This window comes from Scleropages formosus, chromosome 24 (genome assembly GCF_900964775.1).
Source record: "Scleropages formosus chromosome 24, fSclFor1.1, whole genome shotgun sequence".
Taxonomy (NCBI): domain Eukaryota; kingdom Metazoa; phylum Chordata; class Actinopteri; order Osteoglossiformes; family Osteoglossidae; genus Scleropages; species Scleropages formosus.
Window position 1 is genome coordinate 9142139 of NC_041829.1, and position 26761 is coordinate 9168899.

General features: G+C 45.1%; 3 protein-coding genes across 4 annotated transcripts; 2 read left to right on the forward strand and 1 right to left on the reverse strand.

Moving 5' to 3' along the window:
• Positions 1-701: 701 nt before the first annotated feature.
• Positions 702-7577, forward strand: tbc1d20 (TBC1 domain family, member 20). Its single transcript, XM_018755644.2, has 8 exons — positions 702-1190; positions 2810-2995; positions 3198-3278; positions 4070-4256; positions 4510-4611; positions 4807-4948; positions 5363-5547; positions 6020-7577. The coding sequence occupies exons 1-8, from the start codon at positions 1121-1123 to the stop codon at positions 6300-6302; spliced, it is 1236 nt and encodes a 411-aa protein (XP_018611160.1). The 5' UTR covers positions 702-1120; the 3' UTR covers positions 6303-7577.
• Positions 7578-8114: 537 nt separating this feature from the next.
• On the reverse strand, positions 8115-16097 carry rbck1 (RanBP-type and C3HC4-type zinc finger containing 1). The gene is made up of 14 exons (XM_018755666.1): positions 15825-16097; positions 15472-15530; positions 14934-15011; positions 14054-14198; positions 13875-13971; positions 13385-13583; positions 12643-12800; positions 12259-12432; positions 11119-11279; positions 10898-11009; positions 10211-10390; positions 9745-9843; positions 9352-9495; positions 8115-8757 (listed from the first exon to the last, which is right to left on the reverse strand). The coding sequence occupies exons 3-14, from the start codon at positions 14971-14973 to the stop codon at positions 8677-8679; spliced, it is 1590 nt and encodes a 529-aa protein (XP_018611182.1). The 5' UTR covers positions 14974-15011; positions 15472-15530; positions 15825-16097; the 3' UTR covers positions 8115-8676.
• A 1439-nt stretch (positions 16098-17536) lies between these two features.
• On the forward strand, positions 17537-22153 carry maf1a (MAF1 homolog, negative regulator of RNA polymerase III a). 2 transcript variants are annotated; one of them, XM_018755766.2, is made up of 7 exons: positions 17537-18426; positions 18992-19120; positions 19786-19954; positions 20191-20312; positions 20478-20597; positions 20815-20935; positions 21255-22153. In XM_018755766.2, the coding sequence occupies exons 1-6, from the start codon at positions 18344-18346 to the stop codon at positions 20927-20929; spliced, it is 738 nt and encodes a 245-aa protein (XP_018611282.1). In that variant the 5' UTR covers positions 17537-18343; the 3' UTR covers positions 20930-20935; positions 21255-22153. The 2 variants fall into 2 exon arrangements, with proteins under 2 accessions (XP_018611282.1, XP_018611281.1); XM_018755765.2 differs by having other exon boundaries at positions 17538-18426; positions 20815-20919.
• The last annotated feature ends 4608 nt before the right edge of the window (positions 22154-26761 follow it).

The following is a 26761-nucleotide window of genomic DNA, read 5'->3' on the forward strand; positions in this document are numbered from 1 at the left end:
TTTAAGAGAGGACACATTTTGCTTACATCTCAGTTACAGACCAGTTGTTACTATGTTGAATGTATTTTCCTTTTTTTTTTTCCTGGCCTGATAACCATGACCCAAATTTTAACAGCTAGTGGCTGGGAGTGGATGGATGAGGCTGTTGTAAGAAGGGGTGGTGATGTTGAGGATTGAGGTAATGCTCCTTTGTTTTTAATAAACAGGTATGCTGGAATGTAAACTTTCACCACATTAAAATAAAACTGTAAAACCTGAAAATGAGTTTTCCAGGAAATCTAATAAAATAGATCCTAAGTAAATTAAAATTGCCTGTGCCTCTTAGTCATTCACGTTTAAAATTAGTTTTATCTCACGTAAATTTACAGGCATAAAAGCAGGCTGACTGCGTTTTGAGGGTATGAGTCATCGGACTTTCTGATATAAATAATTGCAATGCAATTACGTCAGATCGAAGCAAACTACATGGATTACGCGTTACTGAGAACTCCAGATCCCAACCGCCTTTGCCCCGACGTTTACCATGTATCCCAGATGTATTGGGTTGAGATTGAGAACTACAGATCCCGTTCGCCTTTGCGCCACAGTTTGGCTTGTAACCTGGATAGGTTCAGTTGCTCTAAAAAACTTCTAATCCCAAAAGCCTTTGCGTTTTATTCTACACGCAATCTTCATTTGCATGGAGTTGATCAGGAACTACAGTTCCCGATGGTCTCTGCGCCGCGTTTTCTCACGTCATTGAGCTAGATTGGTTCGATATTGTCTCAGCGCCAAACGGTTCGTTTACACGCAGGGTGTTAATCCGTGTTCTGACTTTATTGTCCGCGTGTCGCCATTCAGATAAGGTATCGTGTTACCTTTTACTATGGTGACCATGCGCTTGTAAGGAGCGGTACAAAGGGCTACACCCAGCTGTGGGTGACGTGACCAGCAGGGAGGTAGGATGCGGCCGCCCGTGCAGCCCACCGGCCCGGCAAAGGACGCGTCCAGCCGCGGGGTCTCGTTCGACTTCTCGAGACCCGCCAGTGCTCATTAAACTGTCACATTATTAAGTCGTGTCTAATGTCTGAGGAAGAGGAGGAGAAGCCTTCGTGTCGTGTGAAATGAGACGGAGGGAGACATGGACATGAGGAAGTCGCGGAGCGAGAGCGGCGCGAGCCCGCTGGACGGCGGCAGCGGGAGACACCACGGTGACACGAACTCTCTTATCCTTCACTTTAGCGCTTTACCTGCTTCTCTCTTTATCGATCGCCGCCGAGACTCGCGCACCGCCTTTGACACCCGTTTCTGGCCAGACGTGCTGGTAGGATTGAACTGTCCCCGTTTTGGGGAAAATAAACTAGTAGTGAGGTGACTTGTCGTCTCCAACCATTCCTGCTGCTCTCGGAAGAAGTGTCAGTAAAACACCAGTAAAAGAGGAGAATCTGCACAATGCAGCACTGACGAGCGCTAATTTAGTAATGTGCTTAGCTCGAGCACATATCGTCACTGATTCACGTACTGAGTGTTTTTGTTGTTGTGCGCGTGTAAACAGAAATGTCTTTTTGTTACCGATCTTGAGTTCAGTGACTCGTGTCATTTTTGATCTCCATTTCATCAATTACCATCATTATTATTAATCACTAGTATTGGTTGACACTTCTGTTGTTGAAAGCGCCATGATGCTGATGATGATGATGATAAATAAAGGACACGGCACAGAAACTCTTATTTGCCCGTCCAGAAAACAGAGACATGATTTTTAAAGCTCACAGAGACTCATACACTAAGGACATCTTCAATCCTCATCATCCTCGGTGCTCTTCATCCCCCCCAGTGACAGTGATCATAACGTTTTCACTTCCAGGATAAAGTACTTTACTGTAAAAAAAATGTATGTTCAACCCCCCCACCACTGCAATCAAATTTTCCTATTTTTAGGCTGTGATTATTGCATTTTTTTTTAAAGGTTCTTTTTTTTTTGTGTCATTTTATATATTTATATTAATTGTGTACTGTCACTTTAAAGGTGTTCTGCGCTCTCACTTAGTGGGTCGGGATCACATCTGCTAGTTTGCATACTAGTGCAGTGTTTTCTCCTTTTAAAACACTTTTTAGATATTTTAAAAGCATTTTTAAATAAGAATACAAAGAACTCTTTTAAGTTTTAGATTTTGAGTTCAGATCCATCTCTGCAAGTTCAGCGCTGTATCTGGATAAAGGTTTTCATAGGAAGATGTCAAATCAAGAGCTGTGTTTCTTTAAAATTCTGTACAGCAGGACACCATATATCTGGGACTATCTGTACCTGCTTTGACCCCCCTGCAGGACTTGGGGTCCTTTACGCTCGTGGATCCTCAGGCCATCAGTGTTCTTCCTTTAGGTTTCGTAAGGGAGTTGGTTCAGCACTCTGGTTCCTTTGTGAATCAGGGGAAAAGGGGAAAGGGGTGTGCTTCTCTCTCCCTATCCTTCTCTCTCTTATAAACTGGGTCACTGATTTAAACGCACACTCACGATTCAGGCCGCTTGGCTGTTCAGAGTGTTTATTGAACTTTTTTTCCAATGGAGAGGCTGGGGGGATAGTGATTAAGTTAACATCATGGTCTTGTGATCAGAGGGTTGCTGGGTCCATATAGGGAGATCCTAAGGCTGGAATGTGGCCTTCTGACCTGTAGATTTGTCAATTTTTTTTTTTCCTTCAGTAAAGATTAACCTGTATGAAATGCAGAATACAACACAAAGCACTGTAAGTGTCTTCGGATAAAAGGAGCTGCAGTAATGGGGCTAATAGTGTCTCTTTCTGGATCGATCTGGGCGGTCGTGACTGCAGACTGGGACTCGAAGAGGCGGAGGAAGATGGCCGAGATTTCCCAGGCCTTAAGCGTCACCCCCGTGGACGTGGCGACCTTGCGGAGGATGGCCATCAGCGAAGGCGGTCTGCTCAGCGATGAGATCCGCCGCAAAGTGTGGCCAAAGCTGCTCAACGTGCAAATGGACAACCTGCCTGAAAAACCAGGTGGGGGGGGGGGGCTTTCTGAGATACGATACACTAATGAAAATGTCACATGTGACACCTTGAACTGAATGATCTTTTCAGATGGAAGAAAACGTCAACTTTTTTGGCCTCTGTTTTTTTTTAAATCATTTTTGTGTTCACCGTCCATCCCTGAGTGGACTAGAGGAAGGGGTCTGACTGGCTTCCGGCTTTTTCCTCTCAGGGGAAGAGCTTCGTGTGAACAACAAGGACTACAATCAAGTGCTGCTGGATGTTCGGCGCTCTCTGAGGAGGTTCCCTCCTGGTGAGTGAGTGTGTTTGTGTGTTGATCGTGACACCCACTGCCTTGTTTGCGGTGAAACTTTGTTTCTACAGTATCAGAAGATGGATCTGTAATAAAAAGTGAACCTTTCTTTGAAATGTCCAACTGTAAAAATGTGGTCAATGCAAAAGCACTTACACAGGCCGCTTTCTGTCCACCAACAGAAAGACGCTGTGTTCTTGACGCACGCACACACAGGCGTTGTGTTGGACTGAATTTTCTTGTGCCGCTTTGTCTTCAGATGAAAGATGGCAAGAATTCAGCGGCCCTCACGTGTTTAACTTTATGGCACCGTAGTATCTGGGTTACTGGGCTCTAGGTCCTGTGACAGTTACTGATCATTTAGTGGTGAAGAGGCCTGAAGGGGCTCCCTGAAGTGTTCTTGGATGAGAACTGAACGCCAGTGTTGTTTTGGGAATTGAACTGCTGACACATGGAGCTGAGTTTCATAAGCGCTCTTCTGAAAGTGGGCAAACGGTTATTATAACATGATGTATTACTTGTTTTTGGCCAGATTTCTTTCAACAGATGTGTAATGTAGGTGCGTTGTATCATATGAAGTATTATATTCAACTTATTTTATTTTTATAGAGTGCTCTTCTCACACAGTGACGCAGAGTGCTGAATAAACATCGTATGCACTTTATGTGGGCATCTCCCCAATCTCTGCGGAGGACTTTAACAGATAGGTCTTATCAGCCACCTTTGTTTAAAACGCGCCGTGTCAGCTGCTGTGATTAAAGCTGCGTGCCTCTGCCACCCCAACCGCGTAGGCATGCCCGATGAGCAGCGAGAGGGTCTGCAGGAAGAGCTCATCGATATCATCCTGCACGTCCTGCAGCGCAACCCCCAGCTGCACTACTACCAGGGCTACCACGACATTGTCGTCACCTTCCTGCTTGTCGTTGGGGAACGCCTGGCTACCATCCTCGTGGAGAAGCTCTCTACACACCACCTCCGGTAGGATGCCCCACGGCAGACTCCCCTAGCTGAGTACGCGATGTCCGTACAATCCAGAAGTGTGCTTTGGGGTCTGAGGGGAAAAAGGAATCAGATGAAGGTCAGCTGCTCGCTAATTTATGAAAATGATCCATATCTATAGCAGTACCTTAGGATATGGATGTGGCAGACAGACCTTTTTTTTTTTTTTTTTTTCTCCCCACTGCACCAGCTTTTCTGTCTGTCACCTGAATGTCTCCTGCTGTTTTGACAGGGACTTCATGGACCCCACCATGGACAACACCAAACACATTCTCAATTACCTGATGCCCATCATTGATCGCGTCAACCCTGAGGTGCACGACTTCATGCAGCAGTAAGCACTGAACCGACAACCGGCCAATCCTTGCTGTGCTGTGATACAAATTGAAGTAAGGAGTTACAGTACAAAAAAGTAGCTAATAAATTAAATACCGGTACGGGCTTTTCACCGCATTGGGAGTTTTATTAGGAAACAGTGGCCTGGCATGGCAAGACGCTTTTACTTCCTTTGACTGCTTCCTGTCCGCAGAGCTGAGGTGGGCACCATATTTGCCCTCAGTTGGCTCATCACCTGGTTCGGCCATGTGCTGTCTGACTTTCGCCACGTGGTGCGGTTGTACGACTTTTTCCTGGCCTGCCACCCGCTCATGCCCATTTACTTTGCAGCCGTGGTGAGTCTTTGGTCATTTTTTTTTTTTTTTCTTTTTTCAATTAAATAATCTGCGTTGTGTTTTTAAAAATAGCTTTGCAAAGTTTCAGTGGCTTGTGCAACTTCAGTCTTCTGTACCACATGGAAAGTAGTGAGGAAACTGGGATGAAATGTACCCTAACAGATGTCACAATAAGCATTATTAACTGGTATTTAACATATACTTTGAAAATTCAGGTCTGTGGTGACAGATGTGAACACTGCTGTGGTGGAAATGTAAGGTGATGACAGGTGACTCATCCTGGTACCTTAAAATGTCTCGGAGATGCAAATTCTTATCAGCTTTATGGAGTTGTCACAAGTTTGTAGGTTTGAGCTCTTTAGTTGAGTTCAGTCAAGAGTATGTTTGTTTAATGTGTGAACCCCATCCCCCCAGATTGTGCTGTACCGTGAGGAAGAGGTGCTGGAGTGTGAGTGTGACATGGCCTCCGTCCACCACCTGCTTTCTCAGATACCCCAGGATCTGCCCTACGAGCTCCTCATCAGTCGTGCCGGCGACCTCTTTGTCCAGTTCCCCCCATCCGAGCTGGCCAGGGAAGCGGCGGCGCAGCAGGAAGAGAGGCGAGTGGGGACACGCACGCACGCACACATGCACACATGCACACAGACATACATGTGCATGTTGCAGGTCTGTGCTCCAACTGATATAAGGCCTACAGCTCTCTTTCAACATATGATGGCTTCTGGACCGCTTTGTTCTCAACTGATCCCTTATTTAGTTAATTTAAGAAGGTTACTTGTTCAGTCAAGTTCTTAAGTGTCTACACGAGAACTGAAAACCTAAAAAATGTCTGGCTCTGCAGGACTAGGAGGTCAAAGGCCCTAGACACACTCCGCGTGTGTATGGCACATAGGGTTCTGTCATGAAAACTGTCCTGGTTTTGTGGCATGAACATACATGGACCTGCTCAGGAGCCCAGACGGTGTAGTGGTTTAGGAAATGGACTGGTTACAAATCCTGACCCCTGTCATCTGGTGACACACACAAACATGGCTGAAGTTTATCAGGCTTTAACCGGTGCTCCCCCTGCAGGACAGCAGCCTCCACCTTCAAGGACTTTGAGTTGGCTTCGACGCAGCAGCGGCCTGACACGGTATTGAGGCGGCGGAGGAAGGAGCAGGTCGTGGCAGGGCGGGAGCCGGGGGCAGTGCCAAAGGTGGCAGCGGGAGTGGTGGCAGTGGTGAGGCCACGGGCGCGGCGCTTCGTCCGGCTTGCCGTCATGGGCCTCACTGTAGCTCTGGGGGCAGCGGCACTGGCTGTGGTCAACACAGCCCTGGAGTGGGCACCCAAACTGGACCTACAGCTCTTCCCCTGACCCTGGACCGCGGGCATGGGGAGTAGACGACTCCGTAAGGAACAACAAGTTTCCATTGACTTGGAGAACAGGAATACTTCTGTGGACCCCTTTTCTGTCTGTACGTGTAAATACACTAATTACTGTATGGCTAACAGAGATTAAACTATGCAGCAAGTGGCTTTAGTGGGACTGGAAGAGGCTTGGTGATTGTATTGGGAGAAGTTTACCCTTGTAAACATGGTAGTTTACCTTCTCACTTTATCTGCATCAGAGCCTATTGATGGTGAGGCAGTCCTTAATCGTTCCACTTCTGGAAGTGAATGAGACCAAAAGCGCCGAGCTCATATAAGCCCCACCTGTGTATATTTAGCAAATAGGAATTTATTTGTATTTTGAAGTCACTTTGAATCCCTGGCTTGTATGTTTGCGCACACGCCGAACTTCTGCCATGTGTCTGAGGCTAACGGTGGTCAAAAGGTACATCTGGAAAGAAAAGGTGACATCTTTTTCCATCGTGCCTGATGTCAGACCAGCCTGTTTTGGTCTGAAGGCGCAAATGGGAGGGACGGGGGGGCCTTCCTTACAGCGAGTCCCTGCTCATTCTGGCAGCGCTGTAGTGTGGAAATGGGCACAGAGGTGCTTTTCTGTCATGTTGCACAACAGGGATGTCATCTTTATTTCCTCATCTTTTAGAACTGTAAGGAATCTGCATTTCAGGCCACTTGTGGCATGGGGAAAACTGGTCTGGCCAGAGTTGTGTTCCATGGACTTTGCTATTTGATGTCTATAGTTTTAAGATTAACAGTGAAAAGTCTTAAGTGTGTGTCACTTTAAGCAGCTGTCTCATTGTAAAACTGAAAAAAAAAAAAATGTTTTCAGAAATTTGTGTATTCTATACATATACAGAGTGAGAAAACAGCATTAAGATCCTCATTGGATAAATGGTGAAACAGGATGGTAATGGATCTTTGACCAATCTGGATTTCATCATATTTTATACTGACATTTGTAAAACTTGCAATGATGCAAATATGCCATTTGGCAGTCTAGTGGTTTCACTGTACAGTGACATTGAGCCATCTCACCAATGCGGCCCGTTGAGAACGATGTTCTCCGAACTCAGGTAATTTAAAGAACCCCTAGCTGCATTGCCTGCTGTTCCACTGTGCATGGAGACAGACGGATGATGGAAGGGTAACTCCACAGATCTGTGGATGTCAATCTCATCCCCCCCCCCTCCTCATGAAAATGCCGTGAATGTGAAGATCACCGCAAATAAACACTGAACAAAAACTAAATCTATGTTCTTTGCATCTGGAGTATGAACTGAACGTAGGCACTATGTCCCCCCCCCCCCCCCTTCGTAACTCCACTTTCTGACAGGTGGAACTTCATTATTGAAGGGCCTTACTGAGCTTTAAGTTGAAACTGCATATTGGGACAATCCTACCGGAATACCCAATACAAGAATGATATTTCGTGTAAGCTGCTCCGAGCTTTAGGGTTCAAGTTCTAACAAAACTACCCCATCCTTACAGGTAGAAAACATAGAGCAGTAATGTGTCATTTCAAAACTGCTTTTGGATTATGATTCACAACACTATAATTCAAACATTTTAAGATTATGTACTAGCTTTTATTGTCACTGTGATCAGAACCTATAACAGTGGTACAAAAACAAAATCCACACAAACAGCTGCAGCCTTGAGTCAAGCACCGCGGAGACTATTTAATTATTTTCAATTAGAACATCTTAACATTCATACATCACATTGGTCACCCACTGCTTTTATCTAAAGCATAGTTATTTTCACTCATTACTACATGATATTTTACTGGTGCATTTGAGATTAAGTAGATGGAAGCCTCCTCTGTGGAAACTAGTGCAGTCCAGAATTGACATGGTGCCCATGATGTATAAGATGCTGACATACTGTTTGTAATTTTACTGCTACATTTTCAATTGCTGTTTTGGAATAGTCTCTCCATGAACGCGGATGCATCTGCTCCTGTGTTTTTGTGCTTTTAACTGCAACTGCGTATATTCAAAATGTGGAGTTTTTTTTGTGTGTCATGCTCTGTAGTTTAATAGGAGTGAAACTTTCACTCAACAAATGCTGAAGAAAAAAAAGGCTTTGAGTGAATTTTAACACTCACAGCACATTAAAGAAAGTGCAGAGATTTAAGGTGTAGTGTCCATCCTCCACAGAGTGAAAGGGAAGATCTCAGCTATGTGCAGATGAGGGCAGAAAAGATGTTCCTTCATAGGTAGACACCGCGTGACACCCAAAATGCTTCTCCGCTGCAGTGCGAAACGTGCAGGAAGACGGAGCCCTCGGTCGCAGTCCAATACAGGAAGTCGCCCGACCACGGAGCACAACACACGATGAGCTCAATGGCAGTTCTGGCAGTTAGGATGGCACACGATGCCATTGACTCTGCACTTGCAGCCTCCGGATGTGTCCCCGGTACCCTGGAGGAGGAAGACATGACAAGAGAATCAAACATCGTTGGGTGAAACCTCATCTTTCGGTGCTGCTGAAGTATTTTAATAGTTGCAGAGAATGGAATTTGAGTCGTCATCAGCTGCAGCTGAGACAGGTGAGTCACACATTAGCCCTGCCTTTAGCAACATACTGAGCAACACATGGAGCGTTTTTTTGGATAAATACTAAAATACACGCGCAACATCCCCTTGCACAAGACAAGCAGCCCCTTTAAAAAAGTTTTAAAAAGTGCTAAAAACTGCAAGTGGACAACCTTACCAACTCACTGAATTCACCTGAAAGGGAATTTCATTTTGAATGACTGATTTGATTTACCGTTCATGTATTTCATATACTCAACAGCTTTTTTGTAAGGATTAATCTTAGAATTTCAGGAACTCATTATGGGAGCCCGTTGTTAAATGCAATAGTCAGTGTTGACTGGTGATCGAATGGCATACTACCGTAACGTCAGTGTATTAATATCAACATCAGTGTTCCATTATAGCATTTAAACCCAGATATCATCATCATCAGAAGAGGAGAGGGGTGGACAAAAAAGAAAAGGCGCTGCATCTTGCCTTCGGCCCCCAGCGCGCCTGCCGGGTCACCCAGCAGATCTCCGTCTTGCACATCACGCAGCACATCCAGTCGCAGCCGTCCTTCTTCTGCACTATGATTTTGCATTTGGGGCAATGCATGGCCTCGCCCGTTTGCAGCATTGTCTGTTAACGTTAACATCAACGACACTGAGTTTGCTGGCATCTGAAGGAGGGACAGTCCCAACACCTGGTGCTTCTGGCTGGCTAAGTTAGAATTAATGCTGAGAGGTTCAGTGCTATTTAAAAATCTGCCACATCAGGGTATAATCAGCAAATGTGTTGAGTCCACGTGTCAGTTATATACAAATTTACACGATGCCGATAAACCTTGTGATATAAACAGTGCAATTCGTCTTGAGCCTTCATTCTTACATTGAGCATCTCTGTCGTCTGTTTGGCAGCCACGTCGTTTTCAGCTCGGATGCGGAGGTCGTCCTGGTACTCTTTGCAGTTCATGTTCTTGTGGATGGCCTAGGAGAACCAGGCAGAAGCTTAAGTTCCCCCCAGCATTCTCTCCATTTGATACACAAAGAGCACCTACCACGGGGCCACCAGGTGGAACAACGGTGAGGGAACTGACCCCCAATATGAGATTTTTCAGCTGAAAAATCAAATGCAGATCTCAGCAAACGACCCGAAATCGGCGATGTTACGTGATCTCCAGGTACAATCATCACGTTTGACTGATTGGAAAACTTTGCAGAGTCCAAAGGGCCAACAGAATTACTGCCGCAAAACACGGCACCTTCTCCAACTGGGCAAATCCACAAGCTACCGAAGCGCCTCAGGGTGGAACTGTCGGCTAAAGCGTCGAAGGGCTTAGACCGGCGGCGCTCACCTTGCAGAGCAGGCAGTTTTTCTCCTTGCACAGCTGGCACTCGAACTCATTGACCTCGTCCTCGAAAATGCACCAGCCGGCGCAGTCGGGGGTCTTACAGTGGTAGCTGTTCTCGCTCCGTGTCTCGGCGATGCTCAGCCTGAGCTCCAGGAACTTGGTGTACTCCTCCGGGGAGAGGAGCTGCAGCGAACAAGAGTGCGGCAACCCTCACTAGGGTTCACGCTTTTCCCCCCCACATTTTAGTTAACAAAATGCATTTCTATGTATTTTGTGATGCAAATTAACCTGCCTGTTCTGCTGCTGATGAGTAGTTTTCGCATACGCAGTTACTCAGCTACTAGAAACTTGTTAGGTATTAAAAATGAAGACCTGAAGGGTTATCCATCCCAAGCAAGGAAAACGCTTAGTAGATGTAGAGCAGTCAGACATGTGCGTATACAGTATATATTTTTTTGCCCAACTAAAATCTTATGTTAACTGCAATTTGCTGAAAATATGGGAACATGATGCGTATAACATGTAAAATAACGTGCACCTTTTGCTAAAAATCGTGACGAAAAAAAACCATCAAACTTCGGTGCTGCCGAAAAGCTTGATCTCATCGTAACCGCAGATACCATATGGGGAAATGTACAGATATTTCCGGAAGACGTCCAGCGACCGGCGAGATACGGGAGGAGGCCGTACAGCTTTTATTTCTCTGTCCTGCAACTTGCAGTCACAGGCGTAGTTGTTGTCCATGTAGGGACAGGCCACCTCCGCATCCAGGCTGTTGCTGATCGTTCCCTTCAGGCAGTCTCTGCAACAAACAAACAAAAAAAGCCAAAGCTGGGTCTCTTCCCCCCCCCCCCCCCCCCCACAGGCATGTTGAGATGGATTCTCCGATGGCGGTACAGGAGCCGGCGTACTTGCAGAAATTGTGCAGGCACTCCCGAAGCGTCACGCCATCTCCTGGAGGAACAGAAGAGTAGCACACCGGGCATTCCATCTCCTCTTGGTTGGGAACCAGGTTGTGTTCGTCCGTTTCTATGAGGTTGCGGAAATTTTTCTGCCTCTCATCTTCCAGGGCCTTTAGGCAGAACATCAAACAAAATGTTTGTCTGTAAATACTGGAGGCACCTAGAACCGCAGCAAATTCCTTGCGTGCGTCAGCACACCTGGCCAATAAAATGCATTCCGATTCTGAATGCATCCCTCCGGAATGCCGCATCGCAGTGACCGAACATGAGGCAGCACGGGAGAAAACGTCCCGTTTTCTGCTGCAAGTCATTTTCATGCCTCTTTTGAGGCAATACCATGTTTTCACGGTTTTTTTGTGCAGGTGGTTAAAGCAGGAGTCCCGATATTGAGTGGTGTAAAGGTGAAGCTCAGACTGACTGTTGCCCGTTCAGATAGCGGCCGGGGGCTCTGCTGCTGGACCTCAGAGAGGTATCTTCAGCAAACACAGACAGCTGTACCAGGCGATAATTCAGCAACAGCAGACTCCACACCTTACAAACAATGAGGACTGGAAGTCTGTTTGTAACTTACTTTTTGTCCCAAAGACACATTTACCACCAAGTTACAGTAAAACAAACCCCATTCAGTTCGTTCATTGGAGAAGTTCTGTAAAAACCCCCAATATCGCGACGATAAATTTAAAATACTGTTGCTACCACAAGCGCCCATCAGTGTCGATTGTTGACCGACTGATCCCATAAACACGTGAAAACATTCATCATCTTATTAATCAATGCTCAGAAACACCAGACGTGAGTTGTAAACACAGTGGAAGGGAGTTGCCTTAAGGTAGAGCAGACACTGCCTATTCTGAAGGCTCGGAGGGTAACTACAGGTCACATTGGCTGTAGTACAGACAAATTTCTGAAAATGGATCAAGAAGTAAAATGAAATTAATAAGCAAGCCAGAAAATGCACCGTATCTCTAAAAATTTTAAACTCGGCTGTTTGCGACGAGGAGGAGCCCGGGTAGTTCCGCCCATGTCAGTGCTCTGGAAGAAGGCACACCGTAAACGCAGGGAACCGGGAGACAAAGCCTGTGGTGCTACCTGATGGTACTGGAGACAGGCCACCTCTTCCTGCTGCAGCCTGCGGACCTCCTCGGCATCCGCTTTGTAGTCCTCGGGTACCCGGTAATCCGCCGGCCTCTCCTCCCCGCATATTTCGCATCCCGGCCGAGTCGGTTTGTTTACATACGTGCACCGGGGACACGGCCAGCCCACCTGCGCAGACACACACGGTGTTTCCCACCAATCGGAACAGCACCGTTTGACATGTTAACCAGGTCATCTTGATTCATTACTTCATTAGTATGATGTGGTTAGAAGCTGCATCGGCAAAGTGCGTCGTTAACCATGACGTAATCGTGCTGTAAAAACACGAAAGCCCAAAAATGCTGAGATTCAGCATTGTGGGGAAAAAGCATTCTCCACCTCCGGTTTTGGAGGCAAAGGCGGAGGGTGAGGCCTGGGGTGCCCTCTTGGGGGGCGATCCTCAGCAGCTTTCGGCAAGGCATCGGGCCGCTTTCTCACATCCACATCCTCGTCCTCTCCGGCCTCCAGCCTTGACATCTCCATGGCGCTGATGATGCCTTCAATAAAGGAGAAAAAACACCCAGATGTTGTTCACCAACATCACCACATCGCATCACTTCTGCAGATCAGCAGCGCCAACAGGAGATCTCAATATTAATGTTACCGCTTGATTACGCTGGCTCCTCGCGTTACCAAAAGTCGAGTTATGAATTTTGAATGAAATGAACATTTGACAATCTACCTATGTATTTTCTGTCTTTTGTTCACACCTATTGTCTAAAAGAGCTATTTGTAAAGGAGCAATCGTGTCTTGCGTTTACCAGCCAAGCCAGTACAGGCCAAGAAAGAGAACAAAAATAAGTGGCATGGGGAACCGCCTTAATTCAACTCACTTCCACAATGTTTACGGCTTGTGTTCGGTGCCCCTGAACGCTGCTGATCGAGAACAAGATAAGGAACTTTGCAGGTGTTTATGGGATGAATTGGTAAACTGCCACTGAATAAGAGCTGAGACTTGGAGCCAGTGTTTATCTGCGTGGATATTTTGAAATCGTTATTCTAATGTTTCTTAATTTAAGACATGACACTGGGTCTAGCGTGGTCAGAGGCGGCAAAGCAGAGGCTGGAGAGGGATTCTTACCATCTAGACGACGCTTTTCTTCTTCCTGTTTCTGCTGCTCTCGGCTGAGCTGAGCCTTGTTAGCTGACCTGATGTACAGGTAAGCGAGATCTCCGTCCTTGCGCACCCCATGACTGTAGAGCGACTCGTGGTCTCGAGCCAGGCGCTTCCCGAGCACCCAGGTCTGCAGCGTAGGGTGGAACCCAAAGTCCTCGCTCACCTGCATACACACGGGAACGCACACAGAGCCGCACTTTGGTACACACCTCTAAGGAGATCTAACACAATATCTGCACTGTCAGCAGGGAAGGAGCAAACAAGTGGATTGTCACAAACACTGACAAATATTTGCTTGAGGAAGAAATTCCCCAGGGCATCCCACCCATTTGCAGAAAATTAACAAAAAAAAAAACAAACAAAATCCTAGGGTAGTTTGTAGTGGAGAACAGCAGTTGTTGAAAATGGATCAAAACATAAATGTGGAAACAAGGTAAAGATGTGTAGCCTCTACCTTGTCTTTGAGCTCTGAGATAGTCATGTCTGCTGTCACCATCATGGTGACGGGAACAGCAGAGTCCTGCAGGGCATCTCCTACTCCGACCTTCAACCTGCACCACAATCACAGCGAGTCATGCCATTTCTCAGGCTTTAGTTTGACAATGAGCCCAATGCACACACGTGTCCACGCACCGTATTTGGTCCCGAGGGAAGGCTTCGGTTTGAACCCGCACACACACCGGCACTGACAGGGCGGCCAGCTGCTCTGCGAGCTCCCGTGATTTTTCTTGGTTCCCATAGCTGAGGGCCTCACTCAAAGACTGAGCCAATTTCTCTGCTGTCAGCATGGTAGAAAAGGACAAAAAATGAGGTCCTTATTTGTGTGTTTTACACAATTACTCCAGTAAAACTGGGGCATATATATGGGAAAGATACTGTAATGTGATCTTTCAACATAACTAATTGTGCTGTGTGCTGCACAGTGCAACTGGTCCTTCATCATTCACAACACAAAGAACAATTACAGGTGATCCATGACTTATGACAGGGTTCTGTTCCGACGAAGCAAATTCCCTTATACCTAAATATATAAACCATAAGGCTACACAAACTATTCACATGTATGAATGCTACACTGTATAATGGGCCTTGTCATATTTCTTTCACAAATTTCATACATTATTCCTGTCAAAAAAATCCCAATTTTTTTTTTTTAGCAGAAAGGCATTATATACTCATACTGTACCAAATAATATAAAGTATCATATTTTCATGATGCACTGTTATTTTCACTATCATTTCTAAATCTGTTTTCTTTTGCTTTTACTCTTCTACAGCACCAGAATGCTCATGCTCTTGCTTTACTAGCCATTTTAAATAAAAAGAAACTTGCATGTAATCACCAACAAAAACATGTAAGTAAAACAATGTTTTAGTAAATAAATCTCAATTGCTGACAGACACAAGACAATAAAATATATGATACCTTGCAAACTCAAATCTGGATGCAAGACAGTAGCTCTCACCAGTATGCCACCTGGTGCCCCATCTATGTATAACTATGCTTCTTTACCTTCTTCTAAGATGTCTTGTGTGCCATCAGATTCCGCCATTGACTTGTTTCAGGAAAGCAGCTGCGACTGTTACCTGTCTAGTGAATAGACTCCTATTAATACATACTGTGACAGGAAATATATTGAACTGAAGTTTACGACATCCTCTTAGATTAGATTTCAAACTACTTACGTAACCAAGGTTAGTGGTTTACTAGAAAATCATTCCCCCCTTCCCACAGGGGTTACATGAAATGCAACAGCACAAGTACTGACGGTGGGCAACCAAATATTCTAAGTAAATCACAGAGGATACACCATCTAAGTAACACAACACAGTTAACACTAAAAATATTAACACGACACGCTAAAATAGCGAGTAAACAACTGAAACAACGAGACAACAACGCGGCAAAGGATGATGGGAAGGCTCCCTCAATCCAGCGCTACAATACCTTTGACAGAGTGTCCCGTGTGTATTATGGCAGCGAATCCAAAGCAGAAAGGCATTAAAACGGGATTTTGGGTGGAAAACACTAAAGGGACGGCAGAACCCACCAGGGAGCGTGGTTTTCCAGTGCTTTGGTTGCAGTTTAGATTTATCTGCGAGTGAAGTCCTGCAATGATGATGAAGAGAAATGAAACTTAGAAACGCAAAAGTGGAAGTTGCGTGAGATCACGGCTTTTACCGCAAACACACTGCGAGTTTCTGTGATCATAGAATTATGTAGAGAATCAGAATAGCGTGCTGTCAAGAACTGGCCATAAAAAACGTGAACTGCACAAACTCAGTTCCAGACCAGTCCCATTAAGTTACATGATACAGTAAATTCGAGCGCATCGCAGTGTGTTCCGAGTCGCTACAGCGCATCTGACACTCATCTCAGGCAATCAATGCCACACTTCTGTACCTTTTACACAAGTGTTCTCGAGTGGTTTGGACCGGAGTCGGTGCTCAAAGTGCTCTTCATGTCCTCAGGAGCGGTCCGGAGAAGAACAGCAGCAGCGCCGAGGAGTGACTCAGAGCGCAAAGTGAAAGGGCTCCAAGGTCCAGGAAGTGGGACCTTAAAGGGACCTGCTGTGGTCCATAGACACGCGCGGCGTGGAGGAGCGCGAGGAATCGGCCGGGCACCTTCCCACGGAGAGTTCCTCGGAGCCGCAGTCCAAAGAGCGCGACACAGCTGATGAAAACACACGTGCAGAACCGACGTGGGTCACGAGGTGGATTCCCGTGCAAAGGTTGTAGGTTTGAGTCCCATGAGCCTCGTGCCTAGTTTTGGGATTTTTCAAGAGTAGTTCTGTTCAATGACATCACATCCTGATCTCCAAATGGCCAGTTCTTTTATTAAACTTTATCGGGGTGGATTACAATTTATATTTCATGGAATGAATGACTGAATCTTTATTCATCCCAGAGAGAGATTCCATTGGGCTGCACTGGCATTCAGTATTGAACATGTACTGATGAAACAGATAAATAAGAACAAGTACACACACATTTTCTGAAACTGCTTGTCCCATGCAGGGTCGCAGGGAGCCAGAGCCTAACCCGACACACCATCCTGGGCATAAGGCTGGAGGGGGAGGGGACACGCCCAGGACAGGGTGCCAGTCCATCGCAAGGCACCCCAAGCAGGACTCGAACCCCAGACCCACCGGAGAGCAGGACCCGGTCAAACCCACTGCGCCACCGCACCACCGCGCCCCTCCTAAGAACACGTATAAACGTGTATTTATAGAGAAGAGAAGGCAGGGTGAAGGGAAATGCTCTGGTGTCTCCCTCAAGGCGGTGCCACTGCGGTCACCATGGGCTCAGGTGATATGTGACCTTAACTGCTGCAGCAGGACTTGCATTTCTGCAAGCGGGTGAAACTAAGTTATACCAATAAAAAGGTGTTAGCTAGGAACATTAATAATAAAACAATGTTATGATTTGGAATAGCTACATTAGTGTTGAGACACCTGTCAGAGGGAACTGGCGTGTACTAGGGCCACTTTTAAGTTTTTTGTGTTTTTTCCCCTTGAAAAAGACAGCAGTGGATTTCTTTCATGTACTGTAGCTGGATTCTGCATAAGTTTAAGGGACCAGTTGGAAAAATATATATTTACAGTATCTGAAAGAACTTTGAGCTGGCCAGGGATTGGGGAGAGATATATGAAAACTAAAACCAACCATAAACCAGTTACATGTTAACAATAATGTGGTTAAATGTCACATTATATGATAAGAAATATTAAATATGTGTAATAAACAATACAGGTGAATTCAGTAAAGCAGGCCTGTAAATACCAACCATCATAAAGAACAACCATCAATTTTCCTATATTCAGACATCACAAATGAAGACGTAAAATTATTTTAGCATATTGCCCTCTATCATGCTTTCTGTTTCAGAAGCAGGGTTTAATTAGTTTTTGAAAAAAAAAAAAGATATTTGGGCTTGAAAACATGAACAAAAGCACAAGTTTGGATGGTTGGTGTTCAAGTGTTTTGTCTTCTGGAAAGGAAAATGCAAAAATATAACGGTTATTGAATTAACTGACTGCTTGCACGCAATAAGTCTGCAATATTTTATTTTGAAATGTAAAGTTTTTGTTTTTTTTTTTTTATTGAAACGTTAATACTAAATTAACATATATATTTGAAAAGGGCCAGAGTCGCCCCCTCTCGGCCGCACCGGGGAGTGCAGTTCAGTGAAAAAACGGACGTGAAGAGACAGAGGAGCGTTTGCTTCATAACAGGACGTGTCGAAATCTGCAAAACAAAGCAACATAAAACAAAACAAACCAGCGACGAAAGGCTTTAACAGCCTTCGGTGTCACTTCAGACCGGGATTAAAAGCTGGGATGACGAATTTCATATTTAATTTCAGTTTGTTTAATGGACGCTACTGGAAATTTCACAGTAAAAAGGAGGACATTTTTATTAGACACAGAAGTGCCTTAAGCCTTCGACAAAGATCGATAGCGCGACCGTAATTTTTTTTTAGATTGTTTGCTATCTGTTTGTTGCTACTGTTGTAATTTCGGCCGAGATTTCTGTCGCGGGCTGCGACTCTGCGATGTTGCGCGGTGTTGTTGAATTATAGCGAGTGCCGCTCACCCCCGTGACCGGCAAAGGAGCCGCCCCAAGTCGGCGAGCTTTCAAATCGAGCGGCCGGCTCCGCCGAGCGCAGTAGGCCGCGGAAGCGAAGCCGTAGCCGTTTTTATCGCTCGAAACACAGAATATCTGATAAAACATAAATATTCACATCGCTAACAAATAAACACGTTAAACGAATAAATGGCTACGGAAGGAGGAATTTGCTTGTCAGTTGTTGTAGTCGAGTGACTCTCCGGCCGAGGACCGTTGGTTGGCACAGCAGAGTCCCTCCACTTTCTTACACACACAGACAGAGTTTATTTTACTAAAAAAAATAACGATATAAAAATGAAACTCCTGGAAAACTCGAGCTTCGAGGCCATAAACAGCCAGTTGACGATTGAAACGGGAGACTGTCAGATTATTGGGCGGTAAGTTTGTATTTCAAAAAAAAAATCCAGTTGCTTTTTCCAAGCCATATTTGTTAATATAAAATATCATTATAATAAGTCATAACATGCAACCTTTCGGGTAACTTTACATTATGCCCTTTGCACTTAATTTCCCTCTTCTTAGATGCCTATACACCGGCGTGACTCCTTCCTTGTCCTTGTGTTATGTATTATTATTAATAATAATAATAATGATGATGATGATAATAATAATTTTGATGTTGTTGCTATGCAGTTAACATATAGCATATAGTGTTGTAAATAAATTGCCACGATCTGGTGCTTTTTTTCCTATGTGGCACTTTTCTCCAAAGTGACCTGCACAGTGTTAGGTTTGTACCCTAAACAAGTAACCGTCTGATACAGCTGGGTAAATTTTACTCTGTCATTTCTGGAAAAGCACCCTGATCGAGGGCACTGCGGCAGCGGGAGGAAGAATCAAAGCCCGGCCCTTTGATTGCAGTGGCTCTAGCCGCTGCGCCCCCTGCTGGTCCTAGTTGTACGCATGCACAGGTGTGCAACCTCTTCGTTGCTTTGTCTCCAGGATCGAGAGCTACTCGTGCAAAATGGCCGGGGATGACAAGCAGATGTTCAAGCAGTTCTGTCAGGAAGGTCTTCCACACGTGATGGAGGCCCTCTCGCCCCCCCAGACCGCAGGGGTCAGCCCCAGCAGGTGAGGACGTCGACACTGATGCCAAACTCTGTAAACGCTGCTTTTTTTCTTTGTTTTTCTTGTTAAATGTGTTTTCCAAAGTAGGTCAGGCTATCGTTTTTAATCCCCACATTCAGGCATTCAACCACTGCGTTCCCTGTTTAAATACTTCTCGTCATACTGGTTCTTTGCTCCTGGACTCTGAGGTCATCTGTTCTGAAACAGTACTTTGGTCCCTTGACACCCGAAGGCATGCGTTTATAGAGTTGTCACAGTTGCCGTGGAAACAGTCTTTGAGATGCATGGATAGATTAAAAAAAAAAAAAAAAACTTTGATTGTGAAGGAAACTACACAAGGCTGCAGCAACATACATGCAACAATGTAATGGAGAGAGATGCTGTAATAGAGAAATAAATAGTGGAAAAATACAAAGTGGATACAAATGCCTAAAAAATAAAGAGTGATGCTGGCAGCTCCATGCCACTCTGGCAGTTTTTACTGGTTTGTGTCCATTTGCTTTATTTTATATTACTTGCCTTTATAATATAAAGTTTTTAGTAGCATGTCATCCTCTGATAACCTTCCACAATGTGACTTGAAGACTTAAGGTGTTGGTCTGTGTTGCCAAAAATGGATGTGGTGAGTGCTGCGCGGCCTGAGGAAGGAATGCTGTTTGACTCCACAGGCTGAGCCGTAGTCAGAGTGGAGATGAAGGCGAGGGACCCTTGTCGGACAAGTGCAGCCGCAAGACGCTCTTCTACCTGATTGCCACCCTCAACGCCTCCTTCCGTCCTGACTATGACTTCAGTCGCACCAAGAGCCACGACTTCAGCAGAGAGCCCAGCCTCAATTGGGTGAGGGGACGTGTGAACAGCAGCAGCTCTGTGAACAATTGCCTGCAGGAGGGAATTAGTTTAATGGTCACTGTGTTATTTATTTATTTATTTATTTTAAGTTTTCCTGCAGTTGGTTTCCTGTGTGCATCAGCTAAATACACGTAAACATGGTGAAACTGCTGGTTGAAACAAAATTTAAAAATGGCAGCAGTATGTGTCAGACGTTTTCTATTAACGCTTGTTTGTGACCACAGGTGTTGAATGCTGTGAACAGCAGTTTGTCGTCGGCCGCGGGGGGCCAATTCAGCCGCCTTCAGCCCCAGCTGTGGCAAGCCATTGATGATGAGATCTGCTTGTCTGAGTGTGATATTTACAGGTACGCTGCAGTCTGTCCCGATTGCACTGTAGTCACAGTACAGTCAAGGAACTGTCTCGAAGGTAAAAGGGCAGGGCTCCTCCTGAGACTCAAGCCTGAAACTGTGTGGTTGAAGGTGCAATTAAGTGAGGTTTTTTTTTTTTTTTTTTTTTGGTTTCCTGTCAGCTACAAGCCAGATTTGGACTCGGACCCGTACGGAGAAGAAGGCAACCTTTGGTCCTTCAACTACTTCTTCTACAACAAGAGGCTGAAGCGCATCGTCTTCTTCACGTGCCGTTCTGTCAGGTAAAAGCCCGAAGGTGTTGCAGCTTCTGCATCTTTGAGCTGTCGCGTCTCTCACCGACAGAGGTGTGTGACTAACGCGGTTAAATCGACACTTCCCCGCACGACCGCACCGCTGGTGATTCTCAACCAGATTCTGCGTGCTGTTCAATGAGGAAATTAGGGTTCAGGCTTGGCAAGGGACAGCTCTTGGTGGCTAACATGCACATCTGCACCTCAGTTTGTTCATGACTCCCCGGGACTCTGGCATCGGGAACGACTTGGATCTGGAGCTGGAGGATGGAAGCTTTGAAGAGGAAGAGGAGGAGAACATGGAGGAAGAGAGGCGAGTATAAGAGACGGTAGGAATGTAAAGTATCAGTCCGAAGTTCGACGACACCTGTAGAAGCTCGTTCACCGAATTAAAGGCAAGGGTGGCTCTTCTAAGGAATACAAGATTTTTAAAAACTAAAATTTTTAGTTTATTTTATTTCCAGGTATTTAACAAAATGTACTTGAGCTAAAACATTGTCAGTTATGAATAGAACTAGTTTCCAGCAAGTGTACTCAAACATTCGACTTACTCCAGGTTGTGGTGGCCAAGCTCCTTCCTTTTTATTAATTTTCCTAGCGAAAGGGTGCACTCACTGGTGACGCCCACCTGTTGTTTCCCTTCTGCAGACGTGGCGCTCTGTGCACCCGATGAAGTGGGCCAGAGGATGAGGAGAAGTCGGGGATCCTAGAGGGAGGCGAGCGTTGAACCTGCAGCCAGTGTGCTGTTCACAGACGGCAGCCTTTCTCTCCCGATGCCTTTGCCGTTCGTTTAACTTTATCCGTGCGTTCTCCCTGCAGTGCGTCCGCACATTTCCCGGAAGCGCGAGCCCTGTATGAGATCCCGAATCATGTAACCGAAGCTACAGCGTGACCTCTGAGTGTGTCTACACTGCTTTGCTCCCACTCCGATTAACCTCCATTTTATTTATATTTAAGCTAACAAGTGTCATTAGTTTTTTGTCAAACTTGACTTTTTACTTTTCAATTTGTGTCTAGTCAGTGGAGAGATGGCAATATGTGAAGTACATATGGACACTCCAGAGGGAAAACTCGTAGATTTTACTATAGTTCCCTTTTTAATATATGTACGTGGATGTGTATATGAGGCATGTATTGCAGAGAGGAAAATTGGATTTATGAGATGATAAGATTTCCTGCTGTGTTTTACATTTAAATAGCTGTCGGGTCTATATTTTTAAGAAGGTTTTGTTTTCACTGCAAGTATTAATTTCTGCATCATTCATGCTTTATCATTTCAGTTTAGGCTGTACTCACAGAAATCATGTTGAATTCCTTTTGTGAAAAGGTCTCTTTGTTACATTTGTAGGATTTGTGTTTGGAAAGTTTGTGAGCCAGGAAGTGCAGTCAGCTTCCCTGCCTGGACGCAAGGTGTCGCTACATGCACACTATTTTTTTTTTTTCTCTCAAACTCATCTCTGTGTCTTTCTACACAGTGTAAGGTACTGTGCAAAAGTCTTAGGTACTTAGATGTTTCACAAAAATATTTGTTTTAGATAGTTATTTAATGTCTTGTGCATTGTCAGTGTCAATGGGAAAGAGCATATTTTAGATTTCCAAGCATTCCTTTTCAAGAAGTTATAGTATTACAGTAAGGGTTTTGTATGTCATGAAAGAAAGAAAGCACACACACACACTGTCTGAAACTGCTTATCCCAAGCGGGGTCGTGGCGAACCAGAGCCTAACCCTAGCAACACAGGGCCAAGGCTGGAGGGGGAGAGGGAGGGGACACACCCAGGACAGGATGCCAGTCCAGCGTAAGGCAGCCCAAGCAGGACTTGAACCCCAGACCCGCCAGAGAGCGGGACCCGGCCAAGCCCACCACGCCAAGTGGTTGTTGAGGATGGATGGTTGCTAAGCTTTGTAGGAAGTTTATTAATTAAGAGCATTATTTTTTTAAACATTCTCACTTTACAGCTTTTTTCTGCTTCAACTGCCTAAAACTTTTGCACAGTACTCTATTTTCTCGCCCAGTTTTGGAACCTCCTTGTTAGTTTGCGGCGCGCTAGCTTCTAACCGAGCAATGAAAGATATTCACTGCTAAAATTTCCTGAGCTGTAAGCCGCTGGTCTTTCACAAAAAAGCGAAGCGCTGATGTTTTACAGCGCATTAACATATTTAGATTATTAGGCATCACTCCTCATGTGTTTTGCATTTTTACTCAAAGCATTAGCTACCAGCCGGTGTGTTGGACCTTCTCCGGTGTTGTTTCCTTCTTTCTTCCAGTGCTTATTTAGTCCGCAGTGTTGACCCAAGCCACATTTCGTTTGAGTTTGACTTTGTTTTACATCTGCATGTTGTCATTTGTGCTTGTCTCCTACGCAAAAAGGCACATTACAGATGTGTGTGCATCTGTCTTCTGATAAAGTCCCAAAATGCATTCCTTTTAACTGACCTCCAGCAGAATGTAAATCATACATTTATATTGCACTTTCGGTGCTGGAATACACTACCAGTCGCAGTTTGAGTACACTTGCTGGAAACTAGCGTTTTTTCTTCTTCTCTGGTTGATGTTTTCTGTGAGTAACAATTTCACTGAAATATGCTCACAAAACAGTTCCTGTTGCTCCACAGAAATTCATACAATTTAAAGTGTAGATGATTGTGGGTGGGAGGGGACATGTGTGTTGGAGCAGGCGTACTCAGACCTGTGACTGGTAATGTAGATCAACAGGAGGAGGATAGCAGCACTGATGGAATATCACTTTCCAGGTACTTTACAAATGAATGAGGTTAAATTCCATCTGAGTTGAAGACCTGAAGTGTTCTTTGGGATGTGTTTTTCTTTTTTGCTTCAGGCATATATAGTGCAAGTATTAAGGGCCCAAACTTGTTACAAATGTGAACTTGTCATTTGACTCGGCTCCTTTTAGTTATACTACTACTACTAAGAAGTGTAGCAAAGCCTTTTAAGTGTTCATGCTGTTTTATTTGAGCCTTTACACATTAAAGAGTGTCAGTAGCTGTTTTATACTTCGCTCTGACCTTTTTGAAATAAAAGTGTGGAATGGAATCTCTTTTTTTTTTTTTTTTTTTCTTTTCTTGAATTATAACATGTGCCTCAGTGAGTTATGGTTAATGTCTAAGTGTGATTTAGCATCTTTTTGCTTACAGTTCTTATAATTGAGTGGTTTGTTCCCAGTGTGTGAATTGTTCATTTCATGTGTGTTTGTATTCTGCGTAGGGGAGGATTCCTCTGTTTTCTCCTAAGACCAGGAATAAATTCTTTCGCTAATTAGAATACATTCATCTGCAACTGTGCTTCATGTCTCATCTGGCATGAAGGCTTAACAAACATTCGTAACGGAGGAGGAAAAGGAAATAATACTCAACATCGCATGCGATGGAAGCCGAAACAGAACTAAAGGTCAACTTGTTACATTTAGCTGATGCTTTTCTCCAAAGCGACTTACAGTGTTGAGGTGTTCACAATTATTTACCCATTTATACAGCTGGGTGATTTTTACTGGAGCAATTTAAGGTAAGTACCTTCCTCAAGGGTATTACAGCCAGACGGGGGATCAAACCTGTGGGTCCAGCGACAGCAGCTCTAACCACCACGCTACCAGCTGCCCACTTGTTGGATGAGGGAAAGTGATGCAGACAAGTATACAATTATGGTGGAAAAATATCAGCACAGGATGTTTAGGATTAAAGCACTTCCTGTGCTGTGATGAGAGATTGCCGTGTTGACCCTGTTTGAGCAGCAAGGACATCCCTCTTGGCCCACTGACTCAGCTAGGGAGGGACTTTCTTTATGGATATATACACTTTGATCATGTTTGTGCCATAGTGCCACTGCTGGAGTTCCAACTTGGAAATGAGAGTGGTCTGATAAGAAGAGTACACTGACTCACCTGATTTGATAAAATGTCCTACTGTAACATATTTTTGCCCAGTAATGCATTTAATTTGTTTCATTCAAATTTAATAGTGACAGTATCTTAATTTGAGCTGACCTTACTCTCTTGGTCAGTTTACAAATGTACCAAAATCAGTAAAGGGTGTCCAATTACGTAGCAGGATTTGCGTACCGGACGGTGTTCGCTATGATATTTAATCTTTTATTTAGTTATTCGGTCACAGCTGATTGTTCTGTTTCTTTCTTCGTGGAGCGAGAAGGTCAGAGGCCTAAGGGAGGAGCAGTTGCCAGGATAACTGAGCTTTCCTGAGCGGGCACCGTGACTTATGAGTGGCTCATGATGATGAAAGAATTATGCAATTCAGAGTTACAGTGACTGGCAGAACACAACAGCTGTTATGCTTTATGAAAGGCAGAACTTTCTTAAGTAATGCACACCATGTACCAATAAAATACCAGAGTATGAACACCTGGGTGGTGTTGCTCAATAAACGCACAACTTTGTACTTTTACAAAGATGCTAGCTGAATACACACGCTGTCTGAAAAAGAAAAAGAAAAAAAAAAATAATGTCTGGGCAGCAGGCAGCCTAGGGATGAGAGCTGTAGCCTTTGGACTGTTTCAAGTTCAAATCCCATCTCCTGCTGTTGTACCCTTGAGCAAGGTAAGGTACTTACCCTGTATTGATAGCGTAAAAAAATTGCCCAACTGGATAAATAGGTGAATCGTTGTAAGTAGCTCATTGTTTCGAGTCACTTCAGTGAAAAGCATCAGATAATAAAAATAATTAGTGAAAACGGAAATAAGTCCTGGGGTCAAATCTTGCTCCTGCTGTAGTACCATTGAGCGAGGTTCTAGCTAGCCTTACTCCAGTAAAAATGACCTGGCTATATAAATGAGTAAGACGCTACGTAGCCGAATGTTGAAAGTCATTTCAGAGAAACGTATAATCTGAATGAATAAATAATTCCTAATAGTAATGCAGAGAATTTGAACAGATTAAGCTTTTCCTTTCTGCAGTCCCCAGTCTCATACCCGCCCCCCCGAAGTGTGTAATACAGTTCAGTGCAAAAAAAAATTAGTGTAGAAATTTCGAAAGCAGTGCATGTGATGTTTTCCCATGAAAAATGTGTGGTTCTTGTAAAAGTCTGAGGCCCTCTGACCTTCAGTTCACTCTCAGTCCGGTGTTGTGTAAGAGCGCGGCGCACCAAGCGCTGTTTGCTCACTCCCTGTTTAAGCGCTTCCTGCCCTCCGCGTTCGCCATGCGAGCGGGTCTCGTGGACCGCGATGTCAACACAACTGCAGCAGAATGTTAAATCGGAGGATACGGCCTTACGGACGTTTCTGAAATGTCCGAAACCTTGCCACATAACACCCCCCTCCACCTCCCGATTATTGCTAACGGTGGAAATGACGGAGCAAATGACATCGAGAAACTGCAGATGAGGAGTAACAAGGAGCAAGTTAACCGTGTTATAGCGGGTAGGTGGGGGAACTCCTGGTGGTGGCGAGATTTGCGCCTCGGTCCCTGGTGTAACCTTTTAGACACGTTAGAGAAATAATGGAGTGCGTTTAATTAATTTGCGAAAAGAAAATGATACATGTTTTAGCTTTGGATTAACTTAACTTGTTTTTAAATTACATTTACATGTATCTGCATTTACCGTATGGGGGTGCGGTGGCACAGTGGGTTTGGCTGGGTCCCACTCTCTGGCGGGTCTGTGGTTCGAGTCCCGCTTGGAGTGCCTTGTGACGGACTGGTGTCCGGTCCTGGGTGTGTCCCTTCCCCCTCCGGCCCTCTGCCCCGTGTTGCCGGGTTAGGCTCCGGCTCCTCGCGACCCCGTATGGGACAAGCGGTTTCAGATGAAGTGTGTGTGTTTTCTCCAAAATGACAAACAAAAGAGCGTCAGCAGCAGAGCAAGAGCTTTAGACACAGAGACTGGATTACGGACATGCATCTGACACCATTGTGTTGCTGGTTCACATCCCTCCAGTATTTCATTAGAAATGGAGACAAGAGGTGGGGGGGCGCAGTGGGTTGGACCAGGTCCTGCTCTCCGGTGGGTCTGGGGTTCGACTCCCGCTTGGGGTGCCTTGCGGCGGACTGGCGTCCCGTCCTGGGTGTGTCCCCTCCCCTTCTGGCCTTGCACCCTGTGTTACCGGGTAGGCTCCGGTTCCCCGCGACCCCGTATGGGACAAGCGGTTCAGAAAATGTGTGTGTGTGTGTGGAGACAAGAGGACTTTAGCCATCTT

What these genes read in the sequence shown, in the direction of transcription:
- tbc1d20 (XM_018755644.2), top strand. Translation starts at nt 1,121, where the DNA reads ATGGACATGAGGAAGTCGCGGAGCGAGAGCGGCGCGAGCCCGCTGGAC. An exon ending in TCTGAGGAGGTTCCCTCCTG is followed by an intron (nt 3,279 to 4,069) that starts GTGAGTGAGTGT and finishes CCAACCGCGTAG; the next exon opens with GCATGCCCGATGAGCAGCGA. An exon ending in CCATTTACTTTGCAGCCGTG is followed by an intron (nt 4,949 to 5,362) that starts GTGAGTCTTTGG and finishes CCATCCCCCCAG; the next exon opens with ATTGTGCTGTACCGTGAGGA.
- rbck1 (XM_018755666.1), bottom strand. Translation starts at nt 14,973, where the DNA reads ATGGCGGAATCTGATGGCACACAAGACATCTTAGAAGAAG. An exon ending in TCTCAGAGCTCAAAGACAAG is followed by an intron (nt 13,584 to 13,874) that starts GTAGAGGCTACA and finishes GTGTGTATGCAG; the next exon opens with GTGAGCGAGGACTTTGGGTT. An exon ending in TGCCTGCACAATTTCTGCAA is followed by an intron (nt 11,010 to 11,118) that starts GTACGCCGGCTC and finishes TGTTTGTTGCAG; the next exon opens with AGACTGCCTGAAGGGAACGA.
- maf1a (XM_018755765.2), top strand. Translation starts at nt 18,344, where the DNA reads ATGAAACTCCTGGAAAACTCGAGCTTCGAGGCCATAAACAGCCAGTTG. An exon ending in TCTGAGTGTGATATTTACAG is followed by an intron (nt 20,313 to 20,477) that starts GTACGCTGCAGT and finishes GTTTCCTGTCAG; the next exon opens with CTACAAGCCAGATTTGGACT. An exon ending in GAGAACATGGAGGAAGAGAG is followed by an intron (nt 20,920 to 21,254) that starts GCGAGTATAAGA and finishes TCCCTTCTGCAG; the next exon opens with ACGTGGCGCTCTGTGCACCC.